The sequence below is a fragment of the Lonchura striata genome, chromosome 12, assembly GCF_050655825.1.
Source record: "Lonchura striata isolate lonStrDom1 chromosome 12, ASM5065582v1, whole genome shotgun sequence".
NCBI classification, from domain to species: domain Eukaryota; kingdom Metazoa; phylum Chordata; class Aves; order Passeriformes; family Estrildidae; genus Lonchura; species Lonchura striata.
The window spans coordinates 9,863,427-9,881,179 of record NC_140714.1 but is presented as its reverse complement, the minus strand read 5'-3'; the positions used below and the strand labels follow the sequence as shown (position 1 = coordinate 9,881,179).

The window sequence follows — 17,753 nt, the reverse complement described above, 5'->3', positions numbered from 1 at the left end:
GAAGAAATGTGCAGAGTATGTGTTATTTATGACACTGAAAGCAAGCTGTGTTGTTCTTAGGCAGCTCCAAGAGTGGCAAAACTTGGTATTTAGAAATTGTAGAAGCTGATTTCTGCTGTTTAATAAGAACTATGTTTAAAGGGAAGCAGGGATGAAAATAAAAAACAGGAAAAAGTAGTGGTAGAGGACCCAGATAAACACCAAGAAATATAACGCCACACTTATTCCAGCACAGTTTGTGCCAAGGTGTAAAAAGATGGAGGTTTTTGATGAGTTCCCATGTTTTTTAACCGTATTGGGAAAGGCATTAAGAAAATGTGCCGAGAGGAGCTGGTTACGTTGATAGTGCTATTTTGGTAACTGCATTTTTTTTTATTGCTTGCATGTGAAAATGTTTTGAGTTTTGGACTAGCAAAACAGCAAGGCAGTCCTGACGGGGACACATGTCATCAGCTGTGTAATTCAGGGCTCGGATGACAGTTGCTACCGGTTTAGGTTTTATGGCTTTAGGTTTGAGGGTAAATCAGCCCGTTAAAACCTGCTGCTGTGGAATTTTGATGGGAGAGGCTTTGGTGAGAACTCTGATGGTTGTTGACAGCCGGGTGTTTACCTCTGGGTCTGCGTTCAGCCGAGCTGACTGCTTTCTGGCACTGCCTACCTTTGCCACAAGTGTTACGGAAAGGTTTCCTTGAAGGTTATTGGGGGTTTTTTTAAGCAAAATGTGTGAGCAGCTGAGGCAGCCAGCAGCGTGACAGTGACAGCGTCCCTTGCCCGGACCAAGCCGAGTCTGAAGCACGAGTGAGGAAGGAGGATGTCTGTGCTGCTCTCGTTAAACTGACATTGGAAACTTCATTTCTGGTACTTTCAGAGATAGTATCTTCCCGTCTCCCCTTCAGCTGTCTCTTAGGTAACATGCTTTGCATGTTCTCTTTTTGTCTTTTTTCTGTTTATTTGCCTTTCACCTCTGTCCCTTCCCCTTCCCACCTCTCCTGCCTCGGTGCCCAGCGCAGTTCCCACTGGAGGGCGGCAGACAGACAGACAGACACCTTTCCCCTGCCTGGGGCTGCCCGGGCACCCCGACCCGCGGCCGCTTCTTGCTGACATTGATGAACCTGCTCCTTTCACCTGCGCTGTCGGGGCTCCTTTCTCTCATACTTGCCAAAAAGCAGGAGGTCGCAGGTGGCATTGTGACACCTTTAGGCCCCGAGAAGGTGGATGTGTACTCAGGGGTGCTGCATCGAAATCCTGGGGCATTTGGTTTGTTTGCTTAAGGAATCTTGGTTTGGAATCTTTCAAATGCTACAGACTTCTGTTTTATTTTCTTTTTCTGTAACCGGAAACAAAATTTGGCATACGGCTCTTCATTGGTGGCTTCAAATGTGGAGCTTTTGTGTGGGTTGCCTGGAGCTTTCATGTCAGAGGTGAAATGCTGGGGCAATGGCAGGAGACCTCAGTCGTGTGAAGTGCTGGCAGAAAAGAGGTGCCACATTGTCCTGGAAAACTAGGAAGACACTTTAGGTTGGCTGGCTCTTGCTGCAGAGTGTTTGGGAACTCTCCCATGCCTGAGTGGAGTTCTGTTTGTAAAGTCTTGGTGAGGATCTTGTCCTACAGCTAATCATTGCTAATATTTCAGTGAGGGTTTTTTAAAATCAATATTCTTAGTATATCTTAGTGGCTTCCAGCCAGGTCCTATGGGCTGGATGTTTCCAAAGAGACTCTTGAGCACTTTCCAGACAGTGATATTCCTAGGATTTTCATTAATGTGCATCAAGGCTTAGCAGCACCCCCCTATTATTTTAATTTTGTCCCTTCTATTTTCCAATGCCCCATATTTTTGTCCCAGTGGGCAGTGGGGCAATGTTGCACCAATGCCCCAATGGCAGTGCTGCCAGTTCCACCAGTAAGGGGAGTCTCTGAAGTGGTGCCCTACCTGGGGTTTTAATCATGCTGGCAAACAACTCTGAAAAGATTATGCTGATTAGTTTTTTATAAATTAAACCATATTACAACACTTAAAAATGGATGGGAAAGCCATTGTAGTTGTAGCCTTTTGTACGTAATGTTTATTTGATTGGTCATATGAACAAATTGTAGATCATTTAAGAAGTGAAGCTTTGAATAGATTACCCAGTCGGATTAGTGCCCTTGACTTCTTTTCATCACTAACTTAATGACCAGAATGGATCAGGGTTATTTATTTTAAAAGTAATCCTGTGTCTGCTCCAGTAAGAGCTCTATACACAGAACTAAAATTTATTCTAATGGCACTCTAGGGGGGCTGCTTGTAGGATTGGGTCCTTGGCCCTTGGAAGAAAAGCATGAGGATGAAAATACAGTGATTTGGTATTTGTTGAATCTCTTTCATACATACCTATTTAATTGAATCCTCAGCTGTTGTAGTGCCATGGATTTAATTGATTTGTGTGAGCTTTGTTTACATCCCAAGGCATGTAAACTTTATATTACTTACATAGTAGCTAATATTGATACAAGGTAATACAGAAGAAATTAATTGAACATTCCATTCTTCACTGCTCATTTTTCTCCAAAAGCCTGCTGTTGGAAGGGCTGTTTTGCTGCCAGTCCATGACTCTGAAACCATGGCTGGTGTCCTGCAGCATCTTCTGTATTTCTGTTAGTTTCTTGTTTTTTTTCCCAATGTGTCCAGATTTACACCAGCAAAAGGCCATTTAGTGCCAGCCCTAAACCCTGTTCCAGGAGCATCCGCCGACCCCAGCTGAGCTGGTGGAAGTGTGAATCACATGCCAGCAAGCTTCGGGTGGGTGGCAGCAGGGTGGCAGTCCCGTAGCTGCAGGAGGTGGCTGTTAGGGCCTGTTGGGAAGGTTCCCCATTTCAGCAGTTACTGGGTTTCCTGTTGTGGTTCTCTGTCACTCAGAATTGTCACAGCCTCAAAGGACACCTTCGCTGCTGTGGCTGCCCAGCCTGGGTTTGAATGCAGTCAGTGCTTGAGCCCTGCTGGAAAAACAACCCTGCAGGGCCAAAATGCAGTAGGAGGGTCCTGCTTCACCGTGTTGGTGTAAGTCCCATGTCCATAGGTAGGAGAACAACCCATACACTGAGCCATGGGGTTATCACTGAGCTGGAATGTAGTTAAAAGTTCTTTTATTTCATTTTTTGATCCAGATTACATGGCATTTGTATTTTATTTCACTGATGCAGTGTAATTGTCCTGCTATTTAGAGGGATATCTCCTGTGATGTTCTATATAGAATGATCTCCTGTTTTGACATTGGTACTACATTCAGTGTTTTGGTGTTCTTCAAATAGAAGTTTTTACTGATGAAATTCAGAAAATACAGTGCATTATAGCATTGAAACATGTCTGACTTATTTTGCTGGACCCATTTTTTTCCTTTAAAATATTTTTTCCCTTTTCTTTTTCTCTTTTTTTTTTTTTCCAAACAGGAAAAGAAAATACATTCAGCAGAGATTCTTCTTCATGTAAGTGTTATTTATGCTTGTTTATGAAATTTCAAAAAGGCTGAAAAAAACTCATTAAAACATTCAAATACTGAACAGTTACCATCTGTTTGTGAAATCAAGTATAGAGCATGTAAAAATAGGCTGCAGTTATACAGCAATAATGCTCAGCAACTGATGTCTTAAATCTGTCTGTGCAGTTCTTCTGTGTGTATCACCACAGAATTTAGAAAACGTTGCAAAGCACTTTGCAGACATTTAAGCAGCATGCCCATAAAGCTGGTGTGTAAATCCTGGAGGGGTAATGTTAAAATGGTTTGCCCAAAGCAGAGGAGACACATAAGTGAGAGCTTGATTTTGCACCCCAGAGTCCTTGCTCCCCACATGCTGTGACAAAGTCAGCTTTTGTGCCTTGGATCCTACAGAATCCAAGTTTTGCCCATAGAGCCATTTGTTGTGTGCATGTGTATGTATGGTAAGAGAGTGTCTGTACGTGTACCTGGCCTCAAATAGCCTGTAGGTATTTCAGGCCTTCTCTACAACCTGTGGTGATGCCCTTTAAAGTAAGAGTAGATGCCACCAGCCATTGGTGGGTACTGTTGTAAAAGTTTGTGAAAGCATTTGGCTCCAGCCTGGCTCTCAGTCTGGGGGAGCCTGTTAAAGTATTCTTCATGGGACTGAGAAAGCTGCATGGCATAAAAACACAACAGGGTTTTTTTCACACCATCGAGCAACCTGGGTTTTTTTCGCAGATCTCAGCTTTGAAAACTGTTGAGTAGTATAGAAAGCTCTGCTCTGGTATTTCTTCCTAGTAAATAAATCTGATTAAATGTTTTACGGGGCTGCATAGATGAAGACTCTCATTGCCTTTATGCAAAATTAGCTTAGCAAGGAAAACGACTGCATTGTTCCCAATGCAGGGCCCGCTTCGCATAACTTCCGAGCATGTACTGTATCCAGTGGCATGGCAAGCCCACGAGCACTCACCTCAGGCTGCTCTCCCATAAATCAATTTTTTTTTTTTTTTTAACAACATGTATCTCAGAATTACAGCACTCCATTATGCTTGCGTAGCAACTTGCTGGTTAATATGTAGCAAAATGCCGTGTGGTAACAAATGTTTTTTTGCTATTGTTGAGCTGGAATGTTAGTTCAGCTTCTAGATAAAAGTGGCTTGCGCAAGGCGTCCCGGTAGACCATGATTTCTGTGGCTTCTGTACAGTAGTTCTGTAGGCAACCGTGTTCTGCTCTTCCTCTCCCCTGTGCTTCCCTTCATCTTCCACGTGAGCGAGCGGTGGGCTGATGGAAAGGCAGGAGCTGGCAGCCCTTTGTGTCCTGCAAAACACCCGCGTGGGGTTCTTACGCCTGTTGCTAGTCAAGCATCTGTTGAAAACACTCTTTATTCTGGTTGTGTTGCTAGAAGAAACATTGTTAGATGCTTTATGTAATAGCTTTAAACCACAAGTGTTCTTTGGCTGGCTTTATGGATAAGACAATCTTTCAAAAAAAAAAAAAAAAAAAAACCAAAACCAAAGAAATCCTGTACTAAGTGAAGGATACCCCACAAAGGATTAAAGAATCCTCCTTTCCTGCTGCTGGGAATCCTAGCTGAGACTAGGTTAAGCGTTATCTTTGAGAAGGTATATCATCATTTTTAAAAGGTAACAGAAGAAAAAAAAACCCAGAAGGTTTTTGAGTATGAACACTTTTAAAATTTGTAGCTCATTATTATTTCATTCCAGAATGGGAAATTAAAATCTTTTGAAAATCCTGTGAAGCATATGCTTCCCATAGATTATAAAGGGCAAATGGTGAAGCAAAAAACCCTTTAAGGGAAGAAGCTCCCAAACAGAGAAGAACCCAAACAGATGAACCCTACAGCAGTGACTGTACGGTGTCTGGAAATTGCAGAATAACCACGCAGATCTGGAGAGTTTTGCTTGGAGATTGTAGTATCCCAAAGAAAATTCCTAAGTCAAATACATACGCTCTAAAATGATTAATGGAAAGTCAGTGGTCCAGAGGCCATTTGCAGTGCAGCCTTCCATCACATGCTGTGGCTTTTCAACAGCTAGCAGCAAGCTTTGAGCATCAGAGCCTCTCTCCTCTGGTTCTGTGCATGAAATATTATGACTTTAACTCGATAACTCTGTTTGTGCCTGTCTGTGCATTGGCTTCCCTTGGCTTCTACAACAGTGGGAGTTTCCAAAAGAGAGTTAGACTCCAGGGATGGTCGTATTGAGGTGATAGTGAGATGGCAGGCTGGTGAAGCATCCAGGACAGGGATCTCTCCCAGGTCCTGTTCAGAGAGTTGACTCCTGTGGCAGTGAGTGCTCAGTGGGGATTAACCCCTCAGGACGGGGCTTGGGCCTGTCTCTGTGACAGGAGGTGACTACTTTGAGAAGGGGCTCTTTGTGATAGTAACCAGCCATATGTAGTTGTAATGATAAGAAAGTGACCATCTTATTTTAGTCACTTTGCGACAAATACTACCACAATTCATTACTTTCCATCAGTGCCTCATCCTATGGAGGAATCACCACTGCCCATCTACATTGAGGAGGGGACAGAAGTCCCGATTGGTGAGTGCAGTTGGGATGGGATTTGTTTAAGGGAGGGTATTAAGGGTACTTGGGTTTTATATTCCTCACATTTGTGTGTACCCGTTTGTCGTTGAAAATGGTAAGGTCTGTTGCAAATGTTTTGGGGATTTTATTTTATATTCTTCTTTATTTTCTATTTGGAACTGCTGAGACTTGTTGAACACTGCTAGCATTGGTTTTCAGTTAAGCATAAATCAAAGTACTTAATTTATGCAGTGACATTGAGAGCTTCTGTGCAGGATGTCTTAACACAAGGCTGAGAAAGACCATGAGTATCACAAGAAGTAGTTCCCACTTTGGCCTTTGACCTCAGTGTTGAGGTACTCAGCATAATCTGAGGTCTGGGTCAGTGTTTTTGTTCTTGCTGACACTCATGCCCAGCACCCAGTAGACTCACATTGTCCACACCACTGCACAGCCTGAAGAGAGGCAGAGAGGTTTGCCATGCTCCTTGGAGTGCTGCACACCCCTAGCTCTGAGCTCTGGTGTGGATGTATTGTCACTACCTGGATGTATAGGTTGAGTGCTGTTTTGGGGTGTTTTTTTAAATAGAGAAACAGTCTTGAGGATAACCCATAAAATAATGCAACTTAAAGATCAGTAAGTTGGACTGTGGTGATCTTTTTGGACAGTAGAAAGGCGTGATGGCAAAATTTCCGAGACCTCCATCCTTATACAATCTGTTCTGGACTACATACAGTAAGTGTGCCATAGGTTTCACCTTGGGAATCTGCCTTGTTGAGCAGATGTGTCTCTTCAAACAACTTTTTCTTATTATATATCCTGAATTTTTCCATTCCTAGATTCAAGCAATTGCTTCTTGTCTTACTACCTTTTGGGCTAGATTAATTACCTTGCTCTATACACAGTACCTGGAAGGTATTTATAGCTGGATCTCAGCCCAGGAGTCTTCTCATTTATAGAACATATTAATCTTAGCTCTCTTACTCTCTCCTTAGATTACTTTTGTTGTCCTTATTTGTATTTCCTTTAATTTTTCTATCTCCTTTCTAATCTGTGGAGACTTGAACAACTCATAATTAGTTCACTGTGGCTGTTTTGACATAGCATTATGCTTTATATTTCCTATCACCCCTTCCCTTGTTCACATCCAGAAATAGCTTAGCCTTTGACCCTTCTGCATCACTCAGAAACATCACACAAAGAAACTCTATTACTTGGCTAATCTTACCTGCAATCACCTTTAGGTTATTCTTGGATTCATGGCTTTGCTAGCTGCTTCTCAGGCAATGTTACTGCTCTCCTGGGATGTTGGGCTTTATACTTCCTAACATTAAATACCCATCCCATTGTATGCCACTTATTTTATCCAGGAATATTTTGAAACAGTATGCCATTATTTATTTTAATGCCCTGTGATTTTATCATTTACATGGAAGCTGTTACTATTTTACCATATATAGAGAAAAGTACTTAAAATTTTAAAATTTGATACCTATTACAGCTGTCTTTTGCATGTTAGTCCAGACTCATTTCCCAGCTTCATCATTCTTATTTGTCTATCTTGCCTGATTTTCCTTTCTCTACTTAAAAAAGTTCATTAGAACTGGCAGGTTTCGCCTTCTGCTTGTCTTAATTTTGTACCCTTCCTCATTATTCAATAAGAATATTGGTTTTGTACCTCTTCTATGCATGGCATGATGTGGTCTTTCCCACAGCAGATGATCTTTTCCTCACTTCTCCTGGGGTTGTAGTCAGCTGAACATCTGCTGGACATCAGCCCTCTCTTGTAGAACTGCTAAGGTTCTGTCCTGGCTCCTGGGATTTCATCTTGTCTTTCCCACTGCTCTGAGGAAACCTGGACCACTGAGGTGGTGGCAGCTGCACCACAAAAAATACTGTAAGGCTGATGAGTCACAGAACTGACCAACCAACCAAAAAAAAACCCAACTATGGGTGGAAAGCTTTTTAGAGGATGTTTGTTTCGTGCTGTCATGAAGCAGGTTTGTTGGATCAGGCTCTGAAGTGCAGCACCAGCTGTGAAACAGCCAAATTGTGTTGGAGAGGGCACTGTGTTTATTTATTCTAAATAAATGTCTGGACTGTCAATACAGCAAGCTGTGGTTGAGGGGCAATGAGTGGAAAAAGTAAATGATGCAGAGATGAGGGCAAACCACAAGCTCTGAGTTTGGTATCTGAATGTCTGACATGGGTTAGGGCTTTTAGATGCAGCATAAATCAAGGAAGCAGCTGCAAAATTCTGGTCTGGGTCTGGGATTCAGTATTGATCCTGCTTTCCGTTGATCTCACCAGTGTGATCCACATCCAGGGTGCCCATTTATACCTGTACAGAACAGAACAGGTATAAAATAAAGGCCTGTCTGCATTTAAGCTGGAGAAAAATAGCACACAGTGCAGTTGTTAAAACATTTCATTCAGCACAACCATCATTTACTTTTAAAAGGTTGTTTGGAGAACTTAGATTATTTCCTCATCTGAAACACATTTTGGCTGCTATATGGCATGCATTCTGACCCAGGCCTGACTGGTGGTGGTAAATTGCTTTGTAGCTTCTGTATTTATTAAAAAAATAGAAAAATCAGTAGACTCAGATTTTTTTCAGAGTCTAAATTTAACACTAATCATTTCAAGCAATTTTAAAAGGAACATAAATCTCACTTGTTTATTACAGCTGCTTCATGAAAACAGCAGCTATAAATAAGGCTCTGAAATGAAAATCTAGCTAACACTGTCATGAATTAGCCAATAAGAGAATGAATGTTGGGGATCTGGGCAAGGGCAGCATTTCCTTCTCTAGCAGGAGGGTCTTTGCATTGAGAAGAAGGTGGGGATTACCTAAATGCTGGTTTTATTTCCTTGAGTGAAATGAAGACTTTGCCATTTTTGCATAGATGAATGTGACTTTTGATTGGAAAAAGGCCTCAGCTCTACTTAATTGTTATGTACTTTTGCCCTTTCTTGAATACATTTCTAGAGGAAGGTAGCTGAGTGAGATGCAATGAATATTTTATTAAATCAAAGATATTTACGAGGAGATGGGAAATATATCGTGACCATTAGCAAAGAACCTATGGAGCAGTGACAAAAAAGTGCAGGTGAAATGCTGGGAGTCTTGGTTCAGCTGTCTCCAACTCAACTAAAGAGTTCAGGAGATTCAAGGTGAGGAAACAGGCAGAGCAGGTCCTTGTTCCCCACTGCCATTCATAGTAAAGTCATGGCCATATTCTTCCATCACCATTGTGTTAAATGCTAAAGAAAACACCTGAGATGACACAGTCCAAATTTACATTTTGTAAAGCAAAAACACAGGGAAAAATATTTGTATTGGTAATAATTGCATTTGGTCTATACAGGAAACCACTGAAGGAATAATTGTGTCCTTGGGGATCAGGAGCAGTAGAGCTTTAGGCTGAAGTGTTTATGTTTTGCCCTCCAAGTCACAATTGAGATGTTAGTGTTGTTTCATACCTGTGAAATCAGCTCAAAGGCATACAAATTCAGGATATAATTCTCAACTGACTTATTCCAGCATATCTTTGTTGATTCCAGTACCATTGCTATTGCTTAATTTTGCAAATTAGTCAAAAGTCAGGACTCCTTTTTCAGGAATGGGCCCTGCTGACTTTCAACCCCATTGTACTTCTGCTGCAGTTCTAGGTCCCTACATGGACAAAATCTAAATCAGCCACTTCCATCCTTCTGATCCACTTTTGCTAATGAATAGCACTGGCTTCAGTGTACTTTTGTCAAATGTATACAAGGGTTAGGTAGCCCTTACCTCTACAGGATTCTTACCCCAATGAAGTCATCTGGGTATGGTGGAAAGCTCCATTAGCACTCTTGAAGCCATGTTTTCTTGACTGTACTCACAAGTCATGGTGCAGCCTGGGCTCATTTGAGGTGTCTTGATTACAAGAGAAGAATTTTCTTGTCATTGCACACAGTTACTTCTGCCACTACTCAGTCTCTGCTTTTAAGCATCTCTGATGTTTTCTTCATGATAAAAATTGGATTTCTAGTCTACTGCTCTTGGGCAGACTCACTCAAAGAGAGAAGCTTTGTTACTTTTTATGTTTCCTTTTATAAGAGAAAGTGCCCCCTTTTCAGCCCAGAGTAGTATTTGACAGCCTTCAGAGAGCTGGCTCTGTGTCTCTCTAGGAGATTGCCTTCCCTTGAAAGAGAAAAGAACCTTTTTTGTTGCACGTGCTTCATGGTTTGCTCTTTCATGGGGAGCTGGCACACAGAAAGCTTGATTTTTGCCAGGTACTGAGTGCCTTCTGCAAGGTATTGAGTGCCCTCCTATCCTTTGCAGCCAAAAAGGAGTTGATTGCTCTTGGCATCAGCCAAATCTGGACCCAGAAGACCACAGGTAGTATCTACCAATTATTTATGTGCTTTCGCATGCCAGAGTTTGTCTGAATTGATTTTCATTGCATACGAGAGATTTGAGGTGTTAATGACACTTGCCTACCACTAAAAACACTTTTAAAAATAATAATACAATAATAAGCATGACATTTATTGCATTGCCGTGGGGAAATTAAAAACCCCCAAAATTAACTAGAGTCCAAGTAACTATTAGCTCTTCAGAGCTAATGTGTGAGTTATATACCCTGAATGAGCACCATATGCCAGTTCATTGTGGCACAGTGAGTCACAGGACACTCTGTGGAAAGCAGTAATTGCTTGGCATGCATTGAAGCACTCAGTAGGGCTTTTTGTTTGGTTTTCTTAAAGGAATATGTTTTACTCTGACAATAGAATGGGTATTGTCTGATATGCTGCCACCAGGGACTGTTGCTTATTTTGTACTTAACCTGGAGCTTACCCATTTGCTGCTCACCGCAGACCCCCTCAGTAACTTTTGTTTTCCAACTGCTTGTATTGTATGTGTGCAGTACCAGAAGAGTGAAGAGTGAGCCTTCCATTTGCTATCATCTTGTCATTCTGTATTAATCCTCCTCTCTGTTTTCCTTCTCATCCTCTTTATTTGTCCAATAGAGGCATTCAGATTGTTTATATGGAATAAATGTTCATCCTGAGCAGAGTGAAGCAGTGGGACAAGTTGCACAGGGATTGTACAGTCTCCACACTTGGCCAGAGCTTGGCCATCAGCAAGCCAGTCTGATTTTGATATTTGATATTTGAGCAGGAGGCTGGGCTATGTGACCTCCAGAAATGCCTTCTACCCCGTATTACTTTATGGTTCTGTTTAACACCAACTTCCTGTACTGATTCAGCCATAGTGCTGTGCATGTCATTAACTCCTCACTCCCTGTCATTCATACCTGCATAGAACAGGAGCGACCTCCTGAAGGGCAGTGAGGTGACAGAGGTTTTACTAACATGGGAACAATATCAAGATGTAAATGGTGACCTCAGATGAGATTAGTAGGTGAAATTTAGGTATCTCTGAATTATTTGGAATTTGTAACAGGATTTCACTTGAGCTCTCTTCAAATCTTCAGTAAGTTCCAATTGAAGCTAACAAATGAAGAGTTTGAAGCATAATTTTATCAGGATGATAAGTACTTAAAAGTAAATATCACCTTATTTTTCCTTTTCAGTGACAAATCTTATTCTCTAGCAGCCTTGAAGAGATCTTTGGGGTGTTTAGGATTTAGTGGGCCACCAGCTGCCCTGGCTGGGCCCTTGCGTGCTGGTTTCCTCATGCAGCCGTAGCCACGTCAGGGAGTTAATGCTGCACAGAGCATCTGCTCCTCAGCTCAAGGCCCTCCCAGCCCTGCAGCTGTCTGCCAGAAAGCTGGGACGTGCACAGGGCATCTGCGAGCTCCATCGGGTAGCAAATTCTCATGGTCACCCCATATGTTAGCCAAAAAAACGCCCTTTGTCAGAACAATGTTATTTTAATTGTGCCGAGAGAAAGCAAGATCCCACTCAGATTCACCATATCAGCCTAGGGGATTTTAAACAATGCTGTAGTTATTCTAGGGCTAAAAACAAAAACAAAAACAAAACAAAACAAAACAAAACAAAACAAAAAAAAAAAAAAAACAAAAACAAAAAAACCTTCAGAAACTCCCTTGGTGGGAAAAAGAAATGGGAATATTTCATAGGGTTTCTCTTTCAAGTCTGACAAGATAAGGTGCTTTTCCTTCATCTCTCTACTTTATCAACAAGAAGTATATTTCTTATGTAAACACCTGGTTTCCTATCAGGTTCTATCAAAAGTAAAGTGTACAACTGGGGCTACCATAGTGGATTCAAGAAGGACTAAATATGAGCAACCAAGAGTTTTTGTTGTCCCCTTTTATGCAAGGCAGGATTCTAAAATCAAGATTTAACAGGATAGACTTGCTTTCATTGCTGCCCTCCCTTTTCTGTAACCACATAAATACTCTCACCTCATACAGATCCTGCTTAAATGATGCAGGGTACTGCTCTTTCAAGTGGGAAAAGGGTTTTGTGCCAGGTCGAGGGAATATAATAATGGAAGATACTGTTGCTCAGTAGGGTTGAAGTGCCCTTCTCCACTGCTCTTTGTGCAGTACACAAGCAACAGGTTACAAGTGAAATTTCATGGACAGATAGTATCCAAATGTGGAACTTCATGCAGTACATCTGACTTTAGATCACCTAGGTGATTTCTCCTTCTGTAAAGCTATCACAAGTTCATGTAGTTCTTGTAAAGGTCACCTACAAAAATTCAGACAAGTCACCCAAATAAGTCTCTCACTTTCTACCATTAGTTTGCATGTGTAGTGTTTTTGTTGCTATCCCAGCTGCTTCTCAGGTGCCTATTGTTTATAGTGGAACTGAAACAATTTCCCACTTGTCCATTATTAACTTTTGCATAAGAAAACCAAGTAGTGAAATATAATTGTAGTCATGATGAAGACAGCTTTATATACTAGTGTGCCATATTGGTATCCTATTTAAGTGTGTCCGCAAAGATGAAATTGCACTAAGAAAAATCCTCCGCTGGTAACAGGAGTAAGTTCAGTTTATAGTACTCAGGCCAGGACTACAAAAGCAACCTGTAATGAAATCATCAGCTAGCATTTGTTTGAAAAGGTAAGAGGAGATGGAGAAAAATAGGCTGTTCACATAATGTCATGCTGTATTTGGGGAAGCTTACCTGCAAAAGCCAACAGAAAAACAAGTAAACAAGTGTCTGTAGCCTGTGGGATTCACCCTGGTATGAAGGTGGGACTGCAGATACTTGTGTCTTGTGTTGGAGTCAGCCTTTGCTCTAATACAATTCCCTTTGGAGGCAGCAGTTCAAGAGTGGATTCTGTGGGGCTTTTGTCCAAGTAGGGTATGGGCCCAAGCTTTTGTTCCTGTTTGGTGTGTGCCCTGCACTTTGCAGACCGTGGTATGCAGAAGTGGTTTATGTGTTAGTTTCCTTGGAAAAGTGAAGTATTTGTTCTGGCACTGTTTGGTTTTCATATCTCTTGACATAAAAATGAGCACAGCTCTCAGTCTCTGAAAGCAAATGTCAGAGACCCATGGCAAAACTGAACTGAAAATACACCTCTGGTTGGGAATCAGGCTGAATCACATGGCATTTAAAAGCACGGGGGTTCAGTGGTCAGTACTAAAGGTCTTATTTGCAACTCAGAACTTTATTTATTTTGATCTAATAATGCCCATTGCAAGGCCTGTAGGACATAGTGGTATTCCTTCCCAAATGCCCTCCAGGAGCACAGTGAGTGGCTCTGGGCAGCCAGGGAAATTGAGAGGATGGGGCTGCAGCTGGAGACAGAGTCAAGGCTGTTCTGGGATTAAACAAAACATGCCATTGTCTGGCTGTGCAAGCCAGCACCTGGCACCAGCTGCAGGAAAGCAAATAAATATCATAGTGTCTACAGAGCTTCACTTTTTTTATGTGTGAAAGTCTATGTTTCACCAATCTGTTTTGCAAAGTTGTGCTCTCCCTGAGCATCAGCTTTGCTACTTCTTCTTTTTGCATGTCTCCTGCAGACCCGCCTGCACTGCTGCACTGCCATGTCAGTGGTTTCAATTTCATTTCCTGTGCAAAAATTCATATGCCTAAAGTTTTTGTTCCTTTTTTTTTTTTTTGTTTTTTTTTTTTGTTTTTGTTTTTGCTTGAAGAAAAGAAAACAACAGTAGTAAATTAAACCTCAAGGTGCTTAGGAAATTTCTGTGGCTGAAGGCCTGTGAGCTGAGGTGCCCTGGCAGAGCACCCCAGTCACCTGGGTGCCCTGGTTCATCAGCAAAGGGTTGATACTCCACTTCTTAACAGATTACAGCTCATTTCTGTCACTGAGTCATATTTTTGCTGATATTTACTGCCAGCATGGAGGAGAAGTCAAGGCTAAAATCAAAAGTAGCTCGCTCTCACCATTAAGTTTTAGTGCTCATGGCCCAGCCCTCAGGGCTTTGTAACCTGCTCAGATTTTATAGCCCTGTAATGGGACTAACACTGCGGATCGCGTGCCTGTAATAGCTGTTTTCCTGGTGCAGGTTGGCTGGCTGCTTTCCACCCACAGTGCCCTGTTGCACAACTCTTCCTTCCATTAATGTATTCTAGAAAAAAAAAAAAAATCAGGTGTTGGGCAGATGGGGCACAGGAACAAAGGAGAAGAGAGGATTATTCCCTTCCACTGATGGTGCAGGGATCTAGATTTCTCGGAATAAGGTACAGTATGACATGTTTGTACAGCTGCCACAGGTGGGATGAAAATCTGTCCTCAGTTATTGTTCAAGATGAATGGTTAGAGGCAGTAAAAACATAACTGGCTTTGTGTGGAGGTAGCCTAGGCAGGTATGGCAACAGCTGATCAAAGCCATTGCTGGGTATAGAAGACACTAGTTTTTCCAAAAATGTGTAATCTTACACATCCATCTGTTTTATACTTAGTTAGAAAACATAATGAAAAAGTACAGTACTTCTCAATTGTGAGAAAGCCCTGAACATTAGTATTGGTAAACTGAGTTAATTTAAGGCCAAATTTAGAATTAGTGTGAAAGAAAAAACAGGTGAGGGTGAAATTATTTACCCCCAAGAAAAAAACTACTTCGATATAATGAATTAATATATTTTATTGCACATTTGCCTCACTAAATGACTACTTTATTGTTTATCTTCCCTGCACAGGGGCAGTGCTCCATTATTGTAGCATGGAAATTGCTGTCTGACATTATCGTGTGTTGCAAGTGCCTTGGAGAAGTGTCACATATGATCAATACACTATTAATCACATGCAAAAAATTCAATAGGCACAGTGTACACCACTGACTGTTTGAGTTCATAAGCTTTGTGAGCTTTAGGGGGTTTGCCTTTTTTTGTAGCAGGATGAAAGACATCCCTTAATTGATTTTGCTGTGGTTTATTTGTGGCAATAGAAATTACTTAATTGACACCAGGGCTTGATAGAGAATTGCAGTCCATTCAGATACAGAGCTTCAGAATTGAAAGCAAAATAGGACAGTGCTTGTTCTCTTGGTCTGAAGGTGTGTAACTTCAGGGTACAAGGAGACAGAAGAGTTGAGGATGTGCACAGCTTGTTGAATCTTCTTCAACAATGCCCATCGTGCTTGGAAAGCCATCAGCTTGCTGCACCACATGGATAGAATGCATTTTGTTAAGGGCCCTCTCATAAGGACAAAGAGGTGGTGTCACCCAGTGAGGAGCTGCTAGAGCAGAGGGAGCAGGCAGGGATGGCAGTGGGAAGCTGGTGTTTCTTTCCAGCCTGTTGACAGTCAGGAGGCTGTGAGCTGGCACACCAGAGGCATTAAATTGGGTCAGCAGTTGGCTTCACGTGAGCAAACCCAAGTTTTAACTGGTTGTTCTCCTGCACAGAGTTACCAGCACAGTGAGGATGAGCAGTTTCCCCTCAGTCTCTCTGCTTCTGCCAACTCCTTGCTCCTTCCCCTTGGTTGTCTTTGCCAGAGCAACCCCTGGGCTTGCTTCTCTGAGGAGGGGACAGAGCAGGAGCACCATGGCTCTCCAGGCAGGACACTTGGGATACAGGAGACACTGTGAAATCCCACCGGGGATTTCAGTAGGACAGTTCCAGTATAACCAGTGCGACTCAGTGTGCCAGACCTCCACGGCATCCCATGCTCCTCCCCTGATAGCCACGACTGCCCTGTGCCATCTCCTGGGGACTCAGGCTCCATCTCTGAGGCTGACAAGCATCATCTTTGCCTCAGCCTCTATTTAGGGTCAGGGTCATGTTCCCTCTGAAATCCATTGGAATTTGTGGGTATTCATTTTCCTCCTTTCCACCCCACACAACAGAAAAGGAGTTTTTAATTTCCTCCTGTTCCAGGTTTAGTTGTAACTGCTTTGTTCTTTGACATAAATAAGTAGAACAAAATGAGCATCTAGAGTATTATGTGACTTCAGAGTTTCTGCTGCTGAAATCTGAGCAAAGATGTAGGATTTTATAACAGCTCAGTGCTGTGACATGGTTCCTATTTGAAGCATTTGAAGAACATGAATGGAAACAGCAGCAAGAAAAAAAAGCAGGTAGGGAAAAAAGATACCTTTTGTCCAGACCACAACTGATGAAAAAGAAATTGCATTAAGCCCTGGGCTTTTCTTTCAGAGTAGGCTTCAGCTTTATAAAGAAATTCATTTTCCTCCTAGAAAATTTTCAGTAGCAGATTTTCCAGTCAGTCTTAGAAGACTAAAAAAAGCATCACAGTGAAAGAAAAGGAAATTATGAAGAAGTGAGAAGGGAGATGGAGAAAGTTGGAGCAAAAACTAAGAAGAAAGGACAAATGGATTCTAGGGTTTAAATAACAACCAAAACCCAGGGAAAAGTATACAGAAAAAGAGGAGTCCATTAAAGACAGAACAGTGAGCTGTAGTTCAGGGAATTTTTAGAGGCACTTTTTAGGAGGAAGAGAGGCAGTGTGTGCAGGAAAGAGAGTGGTATTATTTTTCAGAAACTGTAGGTATCTTGTTCAATGAAGCAGAATGAACTTGGATATGAATTAGGGACAATAAGTGTAGTCAGGTGCTCCTTGGATACTGGTGGGACCTTGAGGGCTGGCAGACATAAAGGCTTTTTTTTTCCTCCAGATCTGAATGACTTGCACTAAAGCCATGAGTTTGATCAAGGGGCTGTTTATTTTAATCATGTATCGATTGGCTTAACCACACTGCCCTGGGAGGGAGGGAGAGCTGTCAGCATCAAGAATTATAGCTTTCAAAGTTCCAAGTAATCCTAGGAAATGAGCCAAACATAATAAATGCAGTTTTATTTGGGACCTGATCCTACTACTGTTGAAATCAATAGCAGTTTTTCCATTACTCTCAATGAAAGTAGAAGCTGCTTATTTGAAGACCAGCTCTGATCCAGCAATCAGGGCATCTAATTTTGAAATAGTCATGAATGTGAATGTAAAATAATAATAATTTTTTAAAAGAGCCAGCCCACAAATAGATTGGCAGTTCTAGGAAAGCTTAGTTTTTAAAGGAATGTTGACTTCAATTTGCAGAATACAAAATAAATGACAGAAAAATAAGAGAGATGGCAATGTCTAAAAAAGCAGTGAGCTTAAACAGGGTTAGAAGAATTAATTATAATGTGGTAAACTGATGTCTTTCAAAAGTCATTGAGGCAGAAAAGGATGTGGGAACACTGAGAAGCTCACGATATACAGTCTGCGCAGGTCGAATTTAGTAGAAAAGGGTCCTTGAAAGGAGAAGTAATGATGATACACATCATACTGCAAAAATAGTTCATAAAAGTGGTACAGCCATACAGTCATTCTTCAAGCAACATTCCC

General features: G+C 41.7%; 1 protein-coding gene across 11 annotated transcripts in view; it reads left to right on the top strand.

Moving 5' to 3' along the window:
* The window catches only part of SLC6A6 (solute carrier family 6 member 6), a 93,308-nt gene that overhangs the window by 36,543 nt on the left and 39,012 nt on the right, over window positions 1-17,753 (top strand). For 3 of the 11 annotated variants that reach the window (XM_021531631.4, XM_021531623.4, XM_021531609.4), the window contains exons 2-4: window positions 3,427-3,462; window positions 5,958-6,023; window positions 10,339-10,395. The exons of 1 other annotated variant lie outside the window; for it this stretch is intronic. In XM_021531631.4, coding sequence (XP_021387306.1) covers window positions 5,969-6,023; window positions 10,339-10,395 — 112 coding nt within the window. In that variant the 5' untranslated portion in view covers window positions 3,427-3,462; window positions 5,958-5,968. Of the gene's footprint in view, window positions 1-769; window positions 908-3,426; window positions 3,463-5,957; window positions 6,024-10,338; window positions 10,396-17,753 lie in introns of those variants that run through there. 7 more of the 11 variants (XM_021531674.4, XM_021531652.4, XM_021531663.4 and 4 more) reach the window with 4 other exon arrangements.